Raw genomic sequence first — 19,217 nt, forward strand, 5'->3', positions numbered from 1 at the left:
CGCAAATCAAAACCACAAGGAGATACCGGCTCACACCTGTCAGAATGGCCATCGTCAAAAAGATAAGCGATAACAAGCGCTGATGAGGGTGTGGAGAAAAGGGAACCCTTGTGCACTGTTGGTGGGGATGTAAAATGGTGCAGCCACTATGGAAAACGGCATGCAGGCTCCTCAAAAAATTAAAAATAGAACCACCCTATGATCCAGCAATCCTATCTGGGTACATAAGCAAAGAAAATGAAAACAGATCTCTTGAAGAGATATCTGCACTTCCATGTTCACTGCAGCCAAGACATGGGGACGACTCGAGTGTCCACCAGCAGATGAATGGATGAAGATGTGGTGTACGTGCAGCCACGAGAAACAAGGGAGGTCTGCCATTTGCAACCACACAGACGGATCTCGAGGGCACTGTGTGAAGTGAAATAGGTCAGACGGAGAAACACAGACGCTGTACGGCATCACTTGTACGGGAAATCTGAAACAGCCAGACCCACAGAAACAGAGAACAGAGCGGTGGTTCCCAGGGACTGGGGTAGGGGAAATGCGGGAGTACTGGTCAAGGGTGCAAACTCCCAATTATAAAATGAATACGTTCTGGGGATCAAATAACTATAGTTAATGGTAACTGTATTATATACAGGAGAATAGCTGAAAGAGTAGATCTTAAATGTTCACAACAAAAATGGTAATTATGTGACGTGATGAGGGTGCTGACTGATACTATGGTGATAATCGTTCTGCTGTATAGAAGTGAATCAAATCAACACGCTGTACACCTTAAACTTATACGATGTTATATGTCAATTATGCAAAAAATTTATTTTAAGCACCTTGGTAAGATAACTGTCCTAATAACATAATTGTAATGTGTCTGGCCACTAGATGTCAGCGTAGTAAGAAACAATTTTCCCAGTAACTAGTTTATGAAGAGAATGTCTTTCTGAATTTACGATGATTAAACAGCAATAAATCTGTCACCATGTTCCTGGAATGGTACCAGATTAATTTCATTTAAGAGCTCTTCTTTCCTTCTTTCAGTTAAGACAGTCATGCAGCTGTACATTAACGTTCTTAAACACTGTAAATGATATCAAAGAATACAAACACACGGAACATAGAATAAAAAGTAAAAGTGCGCTTTAACTCCTCTCCCTCAAATCCTACTACTGCAGTCAGAAGAAACCACTGTTAACAGTTCCGTGTTCATCTCTCTACAGACCTCTTCCCACGCCTCTGTATGTGTGTAGATGTGCACACAAACAGAAAAAGGATTTTTAAAACATATGTAAATTGCGTCATGCCGCACATAAGGCGTGCTCCCCGCACGCTTCCCTTAGTAACTCCCAGCGAGCTTTCCGCCTCAGTAAGATGCCCCTGCCTCCTTCAAACAGCTGCTTTACAAGACGTTTCAAGTGTGGCCCTCCCAAGGTGAACTGCTGCCAACTCTTCACCACCACGAACAATCCTTATACGTCCTTCTGTGCGCTCTGAATGTGGTTAGACAACGCCCATCTGCCCTCTAAAAAGAGCACACCGGTTTACAAGTCCGCCACGAGGGGAAAAGAGGGCTCGCTCCCTACTCCCCACAAACAGCTGTTACTCAAGTTAACAAATGACAAGGCGGCCAGCACCATGGACCGAGCAACCTCTTGCGGGCTTAGAGCCTTAAAATACTCATTTGAGGTCAAAACTGTGGTTCTAATAATTTAGCAGAGAACACGGAAAGTGACCAAAGTCTTCTCTGCAGTTAAGTATCTATTTTTAAAGTGCCTGATTGAAGAAAATGTCTTTGTATCCGGATCATGCCCAGACTAAGTTGATCTAAACAGCAGGGATATATGTTATTTATTGGAAGTCCAAGGTATACAACTTAAGCAAATGTAACCTTACAATTCAATGTGTTTAACGAGGTCATTTTTCTTCTTTGAGATCTCAGTAAAAGTATTTAAAATTTTTAATAGGAAGCGCCAGAAAAAGTATTAAGATAAATATGAAAATATCTCCTAACTTCCATTTTGGTAAAAACGGCAAAGTGTAAACATTCAAAATCAGTCCAGGTTTTTCTTGTGATGTGCTGGACAGTGGGGAGTGAGCGCTATTCTGGTCAACAGGGGCAGTGGCTTATTCTGGAAACGCCGTTGCCCCTGGCTCCGTCAATCTGCCTCACGGTAACCGAGGAACGGGTACAGGAAAAAGAGAGAGGCCGGAGAACAAGAATTTAAAGCGTCACGAGGCACTAGCATTGCGCTGGGAGGGGTCCTTTGGCAGCTTCTATGAAGGTGGGCATCGCAGGTGCAATTAGGACTGACATAAAGCTGTCCCTCTCAGACGTCAAACAAATCGATTGTAAGATCATTTACTCCTAAAGCCTTTAAACAGAAGTGTTAACTTCAGGCAGGTGTACGAGAGCCGTGAGCTGCAGCTGCCGGTGCCAACAAGGGCAGTGTTCCCACCATGAAGTTCTGGAACCTGTAGCTCAGAAGCCATCACGCCTTAGACGCGCGTCTGTCTTCACCACTAGAAAGAACGCCCTGAAAGGACGGGGGTGGGGGGGGTGTGGGGGTGTGTGTGGGATGTGTCTTTGTGTTGTCTGCTGAGTTATCCCAACCACCTAGAACACTATGAGGCGCTCAATAAACACTTCTTGAAAGAAAGGCACTAAGCAACGGCCCCGAAGCTAAGAGGTCATGTGATGTCCTGAAGCAAGGGACAAGTGTATGGCTAGTAAATGCGATGACTTCCTAAAAGGTTCATTTCCAGGTAACTGTAATATTTCCTTCCCTCTTCCTTTCCCAAGGCTTTGCCTCAAGTTCTGGGACCTGAGGGCCCCTTCTTCCCAGACAGAGTCCACAGTCCTGCTGAGTGTCCCGAGCGGCCACACCTCCTGCACGCTCCCCACAAGCGGCAGCAGCCCTCCAGGACCCAGAAACGCTTACTGGCTCGTCCGCTGTTTTACTAACAACATCAGAACAATGGTTTAATTCTGTACTATGACATTAAGTTTAGCTTTGCGCTACAAAAGAAACCTGTAGCTAACAGTGTAGGTTTTTAAGAAATAAGAAATAAAATAAAATCAGCAGAAAAATCAAACAAAAACGATTTTTTCAAGAGTTCTTTTGCCTGAAATTACAGTTAATTTCGTAAGCTTAAAGCAGCTATACTGTTTATGTACCTGGTTATATGTTTTTTCAGCAAACTTGAACAAACAAAGGGGAAGAGGATGGTTGAAATACCTTTATGGAGGAAGCGGCGTACAGCATGTCTTCCAGGGCGAAATGGCAACACTGGTTCAAATATTCTTGGCAAAATTCTTGAATCAGCTGCAGATTATAGAGGCTATCAGCCAATGACATGGTTTCTTTCAAGCAAATATCTTCAAACAGGAAAAGAGCCAGGGTTAATTCTGATAATGTACATTTCATGTTCATTTTGTTCATACCTTCATACAGATACACAACTACGTAGAATCTGTCTGACCCACACATGTAACGGCAGTGATCACTACACAGAGGCTTAGAGACCAAGCACTCCTTCGCTCAACCACTTCCTAGAATTATACATAAATGTTCTTCTTAAAAGAAGCCGTCATTACTTATTAAATTTACTGTCTTAAATATTTCTTACCATCTATCCGCAGTTTCGAGACATTTCAGTGGAACACTTACCTTCTAATCTGACGACACCAGGACAGTAAAAATGAATAAGGGCAGCTAACGCACAGCCATCCGAGCCGTCTTTCAACAAATTTTCTACCAACGGAATGCAAGGCAGTTGCTTAAGCAATGTCTGCTCTTTCCTGTAACGAGCCTACATTTAAAAAAAAAAAAAAAGATGAAAATGAATAAGTACTAAGCAACATACAGGAAAAAGACAGTATTGTAGATTCCAATGTATCAGTAATAAAATGTAAGTCAAGAGAAATGAGAACTACTCACCAACATCCTTCTTTTCTAAACATTACCTAGACCTCACTTTACCAACAGCACTTTGGTTCTGAAGCCAAGTACTTAACGTAACATTACAGCGCTCATTTACGTGAAATTCACTTAGCCTAATTTACACGTGAAAGCATCACAAAATGGATTTTGACCATTTGTTAGCCAAATCATCAGTTCTGCTCTTTTGCAGATGATGAAATTCTTTCACTTTAAGGGTAGACTTCACTTAGACCACACGTTCTCACATGGAAAGAGTGAGACTCGAGCTGAAAGAACGAGGAGAGGCATCAGAGTTGGGAGAGCGGGCAGAGGAATGTGAAACCATTCTTAAAGGAAATGTGGCGAGAAGAAACATCACTTTAGGAACTGGAATAATATCCAATACCACGAAGATATTCTGGCTCCTCATCTGAATGCTGAGACGATGCAAATAAAGTGTAACGACTTGGCAACTGAAAAACACCCTCCTGGTTGAGGTCGCATTAACCAATAACAGAGCAAGTACGAGGGTTTCTGCTCCCTCGCAGAAAAACAGATGAAATTCTTGTTTTCTAAAGACTGGCTGGCGTGAGTGGATACAAACGTGTAAGGCGGTTCTCTAGACATGAGACGTGCTGTAGAACTCAGAGGTCACGAGAACGAGCTCTTAAGCCAGACCACCTAGGCTCAAGTCCTGGTTCTGCCACTTCTTAGCTCTGTGATCTTGGACAAGGTACTTCAGTGCTCATTTCTCGCTTTCCCCATCTGTGAACTGGGGACAATCACAGTACCTACTTCACAGCAGCACGAAGGACTACAGAAGATGATGGACAGAAAGTGTGATGCACACACGGGCACACAGCGGGTAATCGCCAGTGGTCAGCTGCTACTAGCTATTAGCTCTCCTCAGGCCAAGAAAAGTACTGCTGAAGGCTTAATGAAGATGCACCCTGAAGTACTTTCTTAGCAAACTTTACAATTGTAGTGGTTACTGATATTTAAATACAGTTTTTTTTTAAGTAATCAAAACTAATTTTTCTTCTAACTCCATCTAACCTGATTATATTTCATAATTAAAATACAATTATGAAATATAATACTTTCGTGAGAATAACAGAAAAATATTATAATTTACTGAAAGAGAAAATTTACTATTTGGTGGTGAGGTCAGATTTCCTCTAAATGATATCCCTCAGAAGAGCACACACGTTCAAGGAGACATTTATCCCTATTTCTCTGTCACTGGCTACTCAAGAGCAAGGTTCATGGAACATCTCTTCCTCCGAAGATTTTCAGAGGAGCTTGTTCTTAGGAATCAGTGGGGACTAGACATCTGTGTTTAATGGTATGTTCCAAACTCACAGACTACCTATATTCAGAAAAAAAAAAATCACACAGATACACTACATAAATTCTTTAATTGATTACTGACTTTTACATAATCCTTAGAAAACGGCCTCATTTTGCTGCTGGCAGACGGTTTAAAAATCAGCCATGAAAAAAGAGGAGAGAGGAGGGGAGGAAGGGGGAGAGAGAAAGCAATCAGCCAGTGGCCTCTTCCGGCCTTACGCTGCCCCTCACACTTGGTAGTAAGCACCCTTCCAGGTCCTCTTGGGCCGGCTAGAAACAAAAGAGTCACCTCTTGGGAATCCCCTACATGGGCTGGGCTCAGGGCCAAACTTCCCAGATCTCCAGGTCTACCCTTGTTTTCGGCCCACGGTCTGAACTGGACTGAGCCGAGTGCCCAGAGTCATGGAACAAAGAACTGAACTGTGTGCTGTGTTGTACCGCACCCTGCACGAGGCACACACAGACACACACGTACAGAACTCATAAGGCTGCAGCCACAGAGGCCCACGGCTTAGACCAATCAGAGGTTTATACGTGGCACGCCGAAACATCTTCCTGAAGATTATATCCTAGGAGAGGCATCAGGTAAACCAACTTTTAATACTCCCTGAAAGTTCATCTGCAGTTCACAAAGGGTACAGAGTCTTTTATACTTGAACATGCTCTATGCCTCACAAACTTACTGCTCTTTCTACAAATGGAGAAATCTGGCATTTAAAAGGGACATACTTTCTATCTTTCAACATTATGGTGCACTTCTAAGTTACATTTCTGTTTCCGAGGGTGTGAAATACTTAAGTGGTCTAACCCCCAGATGTCACCGTGAAAGATGAACTCTTCAAGTCAAACCAGAATTGAATCTAGCTCAGGTCCAGTGCTGGGAGGGACACAGAACCTGTCACTTCTTTATTACACAAAAAGTATCCTCTACAGTTCAGGCCAAAAGGAAATGATCCTTTCAAAGAGATGACTTTACAATACAAATAATTTACATGTGCAATTCATATTCACTTTTACTAACATTATTAAAACTAATGCAAATCTATATCCATACTTTTTTTGTTACCTAGTTACTGATGGTCTGTGAATACTGACAGACTAGCTTACACTTTAAATTATTTTTAAAGCTTCTAATCCAAAATTTGACTAGATTTAAAAAATCTTTCTGTTTTACATTATGATCAAAAACACCTTAAAATCCAGTCTCTACTTGTGACTAACAGAATTATACGTAATGACCATATCGGCAAGACATAAACGATACCATTCTACAATTACACTTCTGGAGAGCAAGTTGAAGAAGCTGTGCAAACTTACTGGAACCAATTTCCAAAACCATTTGGAAGGAGACTTCAGAGGAAGCAGCAGGAAGAAAGGGGAAGCAAAAGGTAAAGGGAAAATTCATCAGAAGTTTTTAAAATTAACAAGTTATAGTAAAGTTTCTGTTAGTGGAGTTCCAAGTTTATAGTTCTCAAAACATTTTTTAAATGTTAATACTTTACAATTTAGCTTAAACTATAGAGGTTCCTAACGATAAAGACCACCACCTTCCCTCCCCTCTCTCCTCTCCCAACATGGATGTGCGTTTTTAGGGTACCCAGGATGTGCTGTGTACTTCGGCAGCAAAGAATTTTACCTCCCAGTTCTGGGATCACACATCACGTTAGAAACTAAATTTATATCACAAGAGGGAGTAGAGAGATTCTAGGGCTGGACTTGCAATCATTAAAATTCTTAGACATTAGGAGGCCAAGTCTGATAAGGTAGACTTCTTCCCAGAAGGAAAAGAAGAAAGACTGTTTCACAAGTGCATGAATAAAAGCAAATAACAATGTAGAATGGAACACAATGATCATTTCTTTTAACGACATAAAGAATTTCTTTCAATTAATGCGGGATAAAAAACCAGTTGGCAATTCTCACCAGTTAGTATTTTTATAGAGTCTCTAAGGCAAGTAGCTACTAACACAAAGAGAATGTAAATGTTATTAATTTTACTGTCTAGGGGTGTTCCAAAGAATATAATTTTATGTCTTTAAGCAGATGAATATACAATAAGCCCATCATTTCAGATAATATGAGCATAATTTGTAACTGTTTATCTTGGTATTTCCTAGCACAGTTTTCTGGCAGCCCTAAATAAATATTTGTTGAAGTGCACCAAACTAAATGGGGTCTGAGTTAAAATTCATATTCAACTTCTATGCAGAAAGTTTTTCCTACAGAAATTAATAGCACAAATAACATTATTCGGAAAAATAATATAAATGAGGTATTTTCAAGAACTTCAAAGATCAGAAAAATGTCATCTCAAGAATCAGAAAAGTACCAGCTTCCCACAAAGAGATAATATTTCCAATAATTTTTTCTTATTGCATCAGGAAGAATAACCCTAATAATTCTTTTGCATGTATTTGCATCTCTCGTTTAGCCAAAAGTTTTTGGCAGCTGCAGTTATAATAGCCATAAAAAGTGCACGAGCAGGACCAGAGAGCAGGAAGCCCCCGGGAACGCGTCAGGATTCCCAGTGAATGACAGGAATTTCAAAAACAGGAGTTCTCTCGTTTCTGAGACTAGCAGAATCCATAACACAGAAACTGACGACAACAAGAAATTACTATGGATTATACAAAACAGAAGATAAGCAAAGGAGTCTCTCGTGGTTCAAATGAGTCTGCATTTCTTGCAAAATATTCAATACTTGACCTTTTTACTAATTCAGACAACTCTGAAAGAGCTCCCCGTGGCTGCAGCTGGAAAAACGGAACAAGTCAATACCACAGACTGGATTGTAACCCAAACTATACAACACATACTGGAGCCCATAACGATACAAATTAACACAGACTGGATTGCAACACCAAGTACAGAGCACATACACACCCATCCACACTGATACAAATAAACGGCTGAAGGACATAAATAGATGGAGAAAGTACGAATCTCACTTACAGAATTCCAGATGGTGTATAAACTCTTCCCTTCAGGGAGGGAGCTTAACTTCCCTCTCCTGGAACACGGGGTGGATTTAGTGACCCACTTCCAAAGAAAAGAGCATCAGAGGGGGAAACAGAAACGTTACAGTGAAGGAGACCACTTTCAGCAAGTGGTCAAGGTGGACACCATCAGTGACAAATCGTGTTCATGCCACGTGCTCCCTGATGTGGCGTGATGAGATGTGAAGCCACTTCTGTGGTGTTCTTCTCAAAAGGCCCACAGGCCCAACCTCATCACAGGACACAGGAGACAAACCCCAATTCGCGGACACTGGTAAAACACCCGGTCAGGACACAAACTGGTGTAATGTACATAAAGTCTGTAGTTTAGTCAATGAGAATGCACCAATGCTATTTTCTTGGTGTTGCCAAACAGGCCACGATTACGTAAGATGCTAACATCGGGGGAAACTGGACGAAGCTGTACTATCTTTGGAACTTCTCTGTAAATCTAAAATTATTCCACAACAAAGTTGATTTCAAAAATAAATACACACGAAATTAAGTGAAGGTGGCCAAAAGGCACAAACAGTTACAAGATAATAAGTACTAGGGATGTGATGTGCAGCGTGCTGTCAACACTGCCGCATGCTATATAGGAAAGCCGCTAAGGGGGTAAATCCCAAGGGTTCTCATCACAAGGAACAGATAGGTTTTTCTATTCCTTTATGCCGTATCTATACGAGAGGATGAATGTTCACTAAATCTATTGCGGTCACCGTGTATGTAAGTCAAATCATTATGGCGCACACCCTAAATTTACACAGGGCTGTATGTCAATTAGATCTCAATAAAACTGGGAATGAACGAATCAATGAACAAATGAATAATGATGGACAGACACAGATTATAACCCATTAAATAAAATAAGAATCCATCAGTTCATACAGATAATAAAGAGAGGATAGGTAGACTGATAAATAGATGAGGTCACATTTGCTTATAATAGAATCCTAACTAATAAACGTAGAAGAAATGATAAAGTTAGAGAGTTGCCATTTGTAACCGCCATGGTAAACAGTAACTGAAGTAGGCGTCGTCAATAAATGCTAAGCCCAGGAGGTGGGACAACACTGAAGAGGAACAGAACATTTACAGTCTCAAAATACCCTCCTCTCCAATTACTTATTACGGAAGGAAAAATAATCATCATGCAGTCAAAAAACCCAAACAACATCTGAACCAACTGATCAAAGTTAGTATCACCTAGTAGGGGCAAATGGATATCACACGCCTCTGGATACAATACTGGGAAAAGGACACACTTTACATAGTATTCTAGGCTAAAGAAAGCACAACTTAATCTAACGATGAGGAAACATCGGAAGAACTGAAATTGAGGGATAGTCTATGAAAATGACCTGTATTCTTAAAAAATGTCAAGGTCACGAATGAAAAAGAAAAGCTGAGGACTGTTCTAGTTTAAAGAAGATGAGAGATAACAACAGCTAAATACCTTACCTGACCCTGGACTAGAAAAATATATAAAGTTCAATTGGGATGACTGACAAAACTAGAACATAGGCCGTAAGTCTGATCAAAGCACTTTATTGACATTGTTACCTATCCTGTGGTCGTGTAAATGAATAGCCTTCTTCCTAGGAAATATACATTGAAATATTTAGGGGTGAAGGGGTATGATACATGCAACCTTCTTTCAAATGTTTCAGAAAAATGTACACATATATACGTCTGTGTGTGCAACATGTAATGCACAGAGCACACAAAATGTTACACTGATGAATCTGGGTAAAGGACGTGTAAGGGTTCTTTGAACTATTCTTGCAACTTTTTGTTAAATCAGAAATATTTCAAAATAAATGTTCTTAACAAGTTATATTAAATCCATACCAATCCAAATCTTTGTAGGGTCTTGTATCCAAATGCACAAGACTACTGATCTATAAAGCTGCTGAAGAAACCTCATTTTTATAGTACTCTTAGGCAAAGATTAAAATCACGGTACTAGGATATCTAACTAATGTATAAGTTTCTTCAGACCAAATCATCTTTATAAAATATTGCTTGGAGAAAAAAAAGTTACGGTACCATCTCTGAATTTTAAAAATGTTTAAATATATACATGAATGTGAAAGTTTATAAGGAAGAATTTTGTTTTTACAAGAATGTAAATCAAGAATAAAATGATTCTATTTCTAGCCAAACCAAATAGTTCAAATGCCCAAAATCCCACCGTTGGGTAACAGAGCAAGGCTTCATCACCTACTCTGTGCTTGGCAGTGTGCTCTTCATGAGGACCCCTGTACTTCACAGACTATGTGAAATGAACACTTACCTTCACAAAGATTTTCACAATGAGAAAAAGGATAAAATTCATTTGAAAATGAAGGTATTGAATCTAAAACATGGCACAGATGAACTTATCTACGAAACAGAAAGAGACTCACAGACATAGAGAACAGACTTGTGGTTGCCAAGGGGGAGGGGAGATGGGGGAGGGATGGAGTGGGAGTTTGCGATTAGCAGATGCAAACTATTGCATATAGGACGGGTGAACAACAAGGTCGTACTGTACAGCACAGGGAACTATATTCAATCTCCTGGGATAAACCGTATGGAAAGGAGTATGAATAAGAATGTCTATATGTGTATAACTGAGTCGCTCTGCTGGACAGCAGAGATTAACACAACATTTTGTAAATCAACTAGACTTCAATAAAAAAGTAAATGAAAACAAATAATAAAAGAGGAAAAAAATGAAAATGAAGGTATAAATGCTATGCTTGTGCTCAAGTAAAAATGTGTACTGACCCAAATATTTAAGTGAAGCACACTCATTCATTCATTTACTCAATCACTCACTCAGCAAATACTGGCTGTGAGGTCAGTATGTACAATTCCATGGGCCAAGTGCTGTGAAAAAGTCAGAGTGACGTGATCCAGTAGTGTCTGGATACCATAGTTTGCTTTTCTTAAAGGTCACTTAAACTGAAGTTGTTTGGAACACAAATAGCATTTTTTTCCATAGAAACAAGGTTTACTGGATCCTATGTCAGCACATAAAATCCCCATTTAGTTCATAATGTGTATGCAAAACTACAGAATTAAATCATATATATAATAAACGAGGTTTCCATGGAAATCCTGTAACGCAGGATGATGCTGAACCTTATTCCTGATTAGAGCCAGGAGCAAAATGGGGGGTGGGGGGGGCAGGATTAAATCCATCTCTAGGGCAAGGATTTCTACTACTAAAGGGAGGGAAAGAGCAAGGGGGGAAACTGGAAAGGGCTGGGGGACTCAAGGGACAAGGCGGGGGCAGAGCTGGGGGAAGCAGGGAAGCGGGTGCAGATCTCCACTGGGGAAGGTGGTCAACAAAGACAAGAATCAAGCCCAGGGAAACCACTGTGACCCCAAGCACCAGATTGAGACAGAAGTGTAGGTGGTCTCCACACAACTTGCCTGGCGCAGCTGGTGATGCACAAACCAGCTTTTTCCCTTTCCCTCCTCCGGTCTCCTCTCTTACAGAGTATCAGTAACTAGCAGCATTCGCCCAAAATGAACAGAAGTGCTGTATAATAATGAAGAGACTTAAAATAACCCAGATGGAAAATAAAGTCTCTGCATAAGATAATTTCTTATACCTCAATTCAAATGCTAGACAACATGTTTAAAGGGCTCTCATTATAATATATTTTAAAAGATGTAGGAAATATACTTTAGGTCTTAGTATATAACAAACACAAACACACAAGTGTTTGGAGAAAAAAAACTCTAAAAGCCTGTTCAAGAAGTTTAAAGAATTAATCCGTGTTAATGTTTCTTCTTCCTTCACAAAATAACCATATGTACAACTTATAATTCCTGGAATGTAATTTTAGAGGCTGGTCTTACTACAAGTCATTATAAGGCTGATATATTGAAAAATGTTTTCCTGTTTCATATATTTTATCAAACAAAGACAAACCCATTATTTTTTGCCAAAAGAATGTCAGAAGCTGAGCTCTAGTCATTAACAAATTTTCCTAAACACCGTCATCCAATTAACCTTCATTTTGCACTGCTACTTACTTGGTATTTATGGAAAGGCCTTCTACGGTACAGTTAAGATCACCAAAAACTAATTTGATGAACACACTCTTAACGCTTCCCCAAACAGCACACACATATGAACACAGGGTCTCACAAAGGCGCCTTTTTTTCTTAAGAACATGTACCTTTTGGCCTCCTGAAGCTTCCACTGTGTGGTGGTCTTTCAATTTCTGTGTTTGTTCCATTATGTCTTTCAAATGTTCATTTACCTTAAAATATAAAAACATTAATTTGAATTTATAGTCAAATATAACAGTAAAATAACATGTACCTTAAAATGCCTGTGTTTGGATCTCTGATGTCAAATACCAGTACCACGCAAATGAACAGAATTCCATTTTCCCAACCAGAAAAAAGTATTTTACAGGTGTTCTGTTTGAAATTCTAAAATTCATGACTTTACCAAATATTTGTTGAGTACCTAGTACACGTCAGGTACTAGCTGGAGTGCTAGGGGGAAAAAAAGGTACTTGATAACTTCTGTTTTAATGCTTGGGAAACAATAAAACTTTTTTCAGTAAAAAGTTTACAATCTCTTTTAGGACTGCTAAGTGAAAATTATTTTCCTCAAAAACACTCGGAATCAAACTCTTTTTTTTTTTTAAATGTCTTCCTTGTCTTTTATTCTTTTCTTTAAAATACATTTATTTATTTATTTATTTTTGGCTGCGTTGGGTCTTCGTTGCTGCACGTGGGCTTTCTCTAGTTGTGGCGAGCAGGGGCTACTCTTCATTGCGGTGAGCAGGCTTCTCATTGCAATGGCTTCTCTTGTTGCAGAGCACGGGCTCTAAGCGCCCAGCCTTCGGGAGTTGTGGCACGTGGGCTCAGTAGTTGTGGCTTGGGGGCTCTAGAGCGCTGGCTCAGTAGCTGTGGCGCGTCGTCTCAGTGGCTCCGCAGCATGTGGGATCTCTGAGCCGGACCAGGGCTCGAACCCGTGTCCCCTGCATTGGCAGGCGGATTCTTAACCACTGCGCCACCAGGGAAGCCCTGAATCAAATTCTTAGGCTGTGATCTCATAGGCATGTCCCTGGATCATGAGTAGGTTTTAGTGTGGTCATAAGGCCACAGTTAAAATACATGAAAAAATTTTGCATATGGGAACTTCTTAGGGAGAAGGTCTGACTTATCTATCAGATTGTTCAAACAGCCCATAATTCAAGATGATTAAGAGACACTCTGTCTAGTGCAAAAGTATTTCTTCAGAATAGTTTAGACAAGTTTGGATTCTGAATCACTGATTTTAAGGTCAGTCCAGTAATAATAAGCAAATGTTCAAGTTAATTAATAATGGCATTCTGGAAACTCTGAATGGTACTATCAACCACTGTAACTCTAAACTAAATCAATAATTTTCTAACCTCTTCTGCTGCTTAAAATTCAGTTCAGTGCCTAAGAAAAAAAGACTGAAGAATTTGAATTTATGGTAAATTTAACTAACAGTTACGATACACTCCGAGGCGTCAGAAGGAATTTAACCAACACACAGATTCATCTTGGGCTGTACTGCCAAGTAGGCTGCTGTGCTCTAAGATCTTAGGGCGCCGACCTGGCAGTGTAAAACACTCTTCCGAAGAGACAGCAGAAGCAGAAGCGACCCGGCTCTGACTCAAGACCCCCACTCACAAGCCACGACCTTAATAATTTCCTGATACCTGAGCCTTCGTTGCCAGCTGGAATAAAACCTACTTCACAAGAGGTCTGGAGACGATGGCTCTAAGACGGTCCCCAATGATCCCCCTGAGCGTGGGCAGGGCCTATAATTTGCTCCTACCCAACAGAATACAGCTAAGGGGATGGGATACCACTTTGGCGCTTACGTCTCGCACGCTAAGCCCCACTCTCTCCTGCTGGCTTTGAGGAAGCACGCAGCCATCCCTCGAGCTGCCCTACAGAGAGACCTGCATGGTAAGGAGCTGGGGGCAGCCTCCAGCCAGCAGCCAGTGAGGAACCGAGGCTCTCCGTCCAACTGCTGGACCTAAGCCCTGCCAACAACCATGTGGGCTTGGAGTGGACCCTCCACACCCAAACTTTCCAATAAGACCCCAGGCCTGGGCAACACCTTGACCCAACCTTGTGACAGACCCTGAAGATGGAGCATGCAGGTAAGCAAGGTCTGGATCCCCGACCCACAGAAACTGGTAATCCTGAGATGATTATAATAAGTGAGCAAATAACTGAGCTACCAGAAGTTTTAAGCAGTTAAGTTTGTGGTAATTATTACAGCAAAACAACTAATACAGAGAATAAAAGAGAAAATGTATAAAATGTACCAAGTAAAGTGCATAATACAGAGCACAGACCCCATAAATAGAAACTACTGCCCTTACTTAGAAACAATACACCCCCAATGTAATTCCAGGTATTACATGTCTGTAAGGGCTTTAACAAATCCTACTCAAAATACTTTAAGTTGATGTAATGGCATAAATCATCCAAAATACCAAACTCATGATTATAAGCAAATTTTACATGTTGATAATTCATTAACTTTCTAATAGGGAAACTACACGGAAAGTACAAGACCTGGTCACTTCAAGTCATTTAACCTACCTGGGTACACAAGACAGATAAATGAGATAATTAGCTTAGTAATTCTTAAGCCAGCTCCCAGATGCTGGTTAGAAGGTTCTAGCACTAAAGTTGAGTCGTGACATTCTTTGCGCAACTCACGGATAAAAGTTAAAGATGTGTGCGTATCAGAGAGCCCATCGCGACTTGGAGGCGGTTCACCGCTGGAACGAGCGCTGAGGACCAGTGAACTAGAGAACATACAACGAACAGCCGGCGCTGGCATATGAATTAAAAATAAATGTGCTAAAACGTCACATGCATTTTTAAATATCCATTAATTTAAAAATGGACACTAGCTTTTATTTAATTTTTTTCATTTAAAAATACAAAATAGTCCTGTGTATCCTTGCCTTGATGTAAGTCTAAAGTCAGTCAATACTTTTTCCTTCCTCCTGAATAATACAAAAACCTTAGAAAGGCTTTAATTCAAATCACCTCCTCTCACCCCTCATGTTACTTTAACCTAGCAACATAGTTCTTCCTTTTTAAGGGCCTCAGAATTAGGCACGATGGTGATTTTTTAATAACACTTGCTTAGATTTACCCATGTGCACACCAACCCCCCTTTTTATCATTGCTTCCTACACCCCACCTCTTCCTCTAGGTTCCCCTTCTTTCTTCCTGAAGTACAACCTTTCAGTACTTCTTTCTGCAAAGGTCTGAATGATAGACCACCTCTGTCTGAACAAATCTCGATTACAACTTTAGTCCTGGGCCAAAGTACAGAACTCTAGGTTCGTCGTTATTTTTCTTCGGCACTTTGATGATTTTGCTGCACTGTCTTCTGGCTCAACTATTACTGCTGAGATGTCTACTATCGCGTTCCTTTGAGAGAGACTGTCTTTTATCTGTGGATTCTGCAGTTTCATTGCTATATATGTAGGCGTGGATTTATTTTAATTTCTCCTGCTTCAAACTCACGATGGTTCCTGAATTTGAACGTCTATGCCTTTCATCTATTGTAAAACATTTTCATCCATTGTCTCTTCAATTATTCTCTCCCCAGCCTACCCACTCCCAGTTAACTCCTTTTGGAATTCCAATCAGGCCTCTAGGCAAGTCTGTTAACCTCAATGTCATCTATCCCATCTCATCTCTCTGGGCTGATTCTGGGTAATTTCTTCTCGTTAATTAACTCCCCTCTTCAACTTTGTCTAATCTTCTGTTTAATCTTTTTTTTTCAACGACTAAAATTGTCAATTTCTAAAGTTATATTTTATTCTTTTTCCAATATACCCTCCACGCTGCCTTATTCTTTCCTATGGCCTTTATTCCGTGTTTTATTTTCAGCCACTCAAGCATTTATTTTTGTCTTTTCAGACTGCTCTGCTCTCTGCAGCTCCTGCGTGTGGGCCTTGTTTGTCAGGTTTGCTGACTCTCCCGTGTACGTGACGGCATCTTCATCATTTCCTAAACGCTTGTTGTTGGTACTTTTGCATCTGCGAGAAGAGTGTCCCTCCCCCACTGCTGGGGACTCCCACGGTTTGGGTGTAGAAGTGACCTTCAGAGCAACTTTACCTCTGCTGGTCTGCCAGGTGCCAGGAAGATACCACTGGCCTGGCACTGGGCTTTCTGGTCATCTGTCGCCCCCCACCCCACGCTCAGTCCAGGAGGCCTCCTCCTCAGACCTGGAGGGAGATGCAAAGTCAGCCCAAGACGACCCGACAGGCTGCATCTTCTCGCCAGGGGGTGGTTTAGAACCTGCACCTCAGAGTAGTTCAGAGTAGCTTTTTCTTCCTGGTTCCACCAGCCCCGGCGTCGGCGTCTGTTCTCTGGGTGTGACGTCACCTTCCGCTCTCCTTCTGGCTCTTATTTTGCCTCATCCTGACCTAGTTGCCTTTTCTTCTGGATAATACAAGTATAAAAAAAAAAAAAGCTACCATAGAAAAATGGGAATTACATGGCAACTCACGGATAAAAATTAAAGATGTGTGTGTACTGAACTGGTTCCAATCATGCCCTGTGAGCCTGAGAACCACCCTCCTGGGGGAGACCTTCTGGGGGAAGGTTCCTTTGCTGATAGCAGCGCCCAGAAGACCCTACTCTCATCTTTGCCGGGCACCGTTATGACTGCACGTGTACGACCTCTGGAATCACCGCAGCCATCGTAAAACCATGCGTGGAAGTAGCCCCGTGGCAGAGCTGGAGCCCCTGCGTTACTGACGACACTAACACCGACAAGGCCCGCCTCCAGGTGGCACTTAAGAGCAACGACATCGCGGCTGGTGCGCTCGTTTCCACTGAGGGCGCGAGCTCTTGGTGGGTCTCCACAGAGGTCACGGTTCCAACTTCCCGCAACCGGCAAAACCCACGGCCTCCTCTGGCACCCAGCGACTCTCGAGCCCCGGCAGAGGCTCCACGGCCCCTGAGAGGCCACCAGAGCCTGCAGCCCCACTTTGTTTCTGGCACCCGACAGTTTCCTTTTCTGTCTCTGATGCTCAGCTCTGTAGCATAAACCTTTCCAACTGCATTTTATCAAACACGTCCAGGAGTTTGTAACAGGAAGGGCTACTGCTGAATGTGACACGCTGCCAAAATAACTAAAATGTTCTGTCCCGGCAACATGTGTTACAAGGCGTCATAACGTCCATGCATCTTGAAGCATTTTGATGGATTTACCAATTATGGGGGGGAGGGGTTGATAGGGCCCAAACCTGGGAAAGTTTATAACTTTTTCTGGGTTTTTGGTTTGGTCCTTTTTCTTAGCATTTTCTTTTATTTTCTTTTCTTTTTTTTTAAGTTAAAAAAGAAACACTATCAAATTCAATATCAGGTAGTTGTAACTGATCTGTCAGTTTGGAAATATCTTCATGATTTTTTAAATAGTCCTTATCTGATTCTCTCCACAAAGCAAACTGGTCACATGTGAACATTCTGAACCACTATTCCTTCACTTACTCATCCACACAGTCAACAGCGACTTACTGAACTCCGGACGTTATATTAAGAGGCTATAGGGACACAATGGTGCATAAATACAGTCTAGTCCCCGTCCTCACGGAACAAGGGAGACGGAACAAAAAAGGAAAAAAGGGTGAAAAACTCCCTCCCACAAAAGCAATCTGTAAGGAGTGGTACAAATCAATAAAGAGGTGAGTAGAAAATCACAGGAGTGGGGAGACCTATCTTGGCAGGAACACTGTCCCAGAGGCGGGCTCTGAAGCGGCAGCCACAACACAGAGGAGGATGAGAGACAAGCAAAGGCCCTGTGGTGGGAAAGCCCGGTGTGTTCGAGGGAGTGAAAGAGAACAGGAAGGCTGAACCCAAGGGGGGCTACAGATGGAACTAGAGAGAGGTAGGGCCGAGTAACAGAAGGCGCCTGTATTCACAACTCTCGTGTACCCTGCCTGACTTAGCCATTGCAATCTTGTCCTCTGTGATCTTGCTTTTTTTAAGTTTAAGCTCATTTACAGTCAACAATGCTGATAACTATTCTAGCCCTGTAATTCCCATTTTTCTATGGTAGCTTTTTTTTTTTTATACTTGTATTATCCAGAAGAAAAGGCAACTAGGTCAGGATGAGGCAAAATAAGAGCCAGAAGGAGAGCGGAAGGTGACGTCACACCCAGAGAACAGACGCCGACACCGGGGCTGGTGGAACCGGCGAGAAAAAGCTACTCTGAGCTACTCTGAGGTGCAGGTTCAATCAACTGGTTCCAATCATGACCTGAAAACGGAAGAGGACACGGCTGCCTAAAGGTGCTGGACGTTCCGAATCAGGTGATCTCCTTATCTTCCGTAGACTCCGGAAGTTCTACAGCGCCGAGCCTGATTCTGTGGCTTAAACTCCCTCTTCGATGTATTAAACACCACCGCTTTGCCAAACACGGCACTAGTCCAGGCACTTACCACTAAAAAAAGAAAGATGGGCACAGTGCCTGTCCTCACATCGATTATTCTAGTTTGTTCAAAGGATTAAACTCGGAAAAGTGCTATAAAGGAAACAGAGCATCACAGTAGAAAATAAGACTTGCCAGGTGCCTACTTTGGACAGGCTGCGAAGGAGAGCGCCATCCAAGCTGAGAAATGATAGCGCAGAGGCACCGAGCCGCACAAAAGGCTGGGCGATGGGCCACCCAGGAACGGGAAGCATCGCGTCCAAAGGGCCAGAGGTGAGCCCCGCAGCTGGGATGAAGGTCCTGACCTGGGTCGGGCTGGGGGGTACTTTGTCGGCACTGGTCCACTTGACATTTTCAGTGTAAGATGTGAACTCAGCATGATCCGAGTGGCCTGAAAGCAACACCCTGGGGGTCCTGGCTCTGGTCCTGCTGAGGCAGCAGGTGTCACCCGGAGCTTCCCGGGGACACCGAGGAGAGCCCTGGACACG

General features: G+C 42.0%; 1 protein-coding gene across 2 annotated transcripts in view; it reads right to left on the bottom strand.

Moving 5' to 3' along the window:
* Window positions 1-19,217, bottom strand: part of CAMSAP2 (calmodulin regulated spectrin associated protein family member 2) — a gene marked incomplete at its 5' end in the record, with an annotated part of 98,151 nt that overhangs the window by 21,241 nt on the left and 57,693 nt on the right. For both annotated transcript variants that reach the window (XM_079916360.1, XM_079916359.1), the window contains 3 exons: window positions 3,237-3,376; window positions 3,669-3,810; window positions 12,445-12,528. In XM_079916360.1, coding sequence (XP_079772486.1) covers window positions 3,237-3,376; window positions 3,669-3,810; window positions 12,445-12,528 — 366 coding nt within the window. The remainder of the gene's footprint in view (window positions 1-3,236; window positions 3,377-3,668; window positions 3,811-12,444; window positions 12,529-19,217) is intronic.

This window comes from Stenella coeruleoalba, assembly GCF_951394435.1.
Source record: "Stenella coeruleoalba genome assembly, chromosome: 1".
In the NCBI taxonomy this organism is placed as follows: domain Eukaryota; kingdom Metazoa; phylum Chordata; class Mammalia; order Artiodactyla; family Delphinidae; genus Stenella; species Stenella coeruleoalba.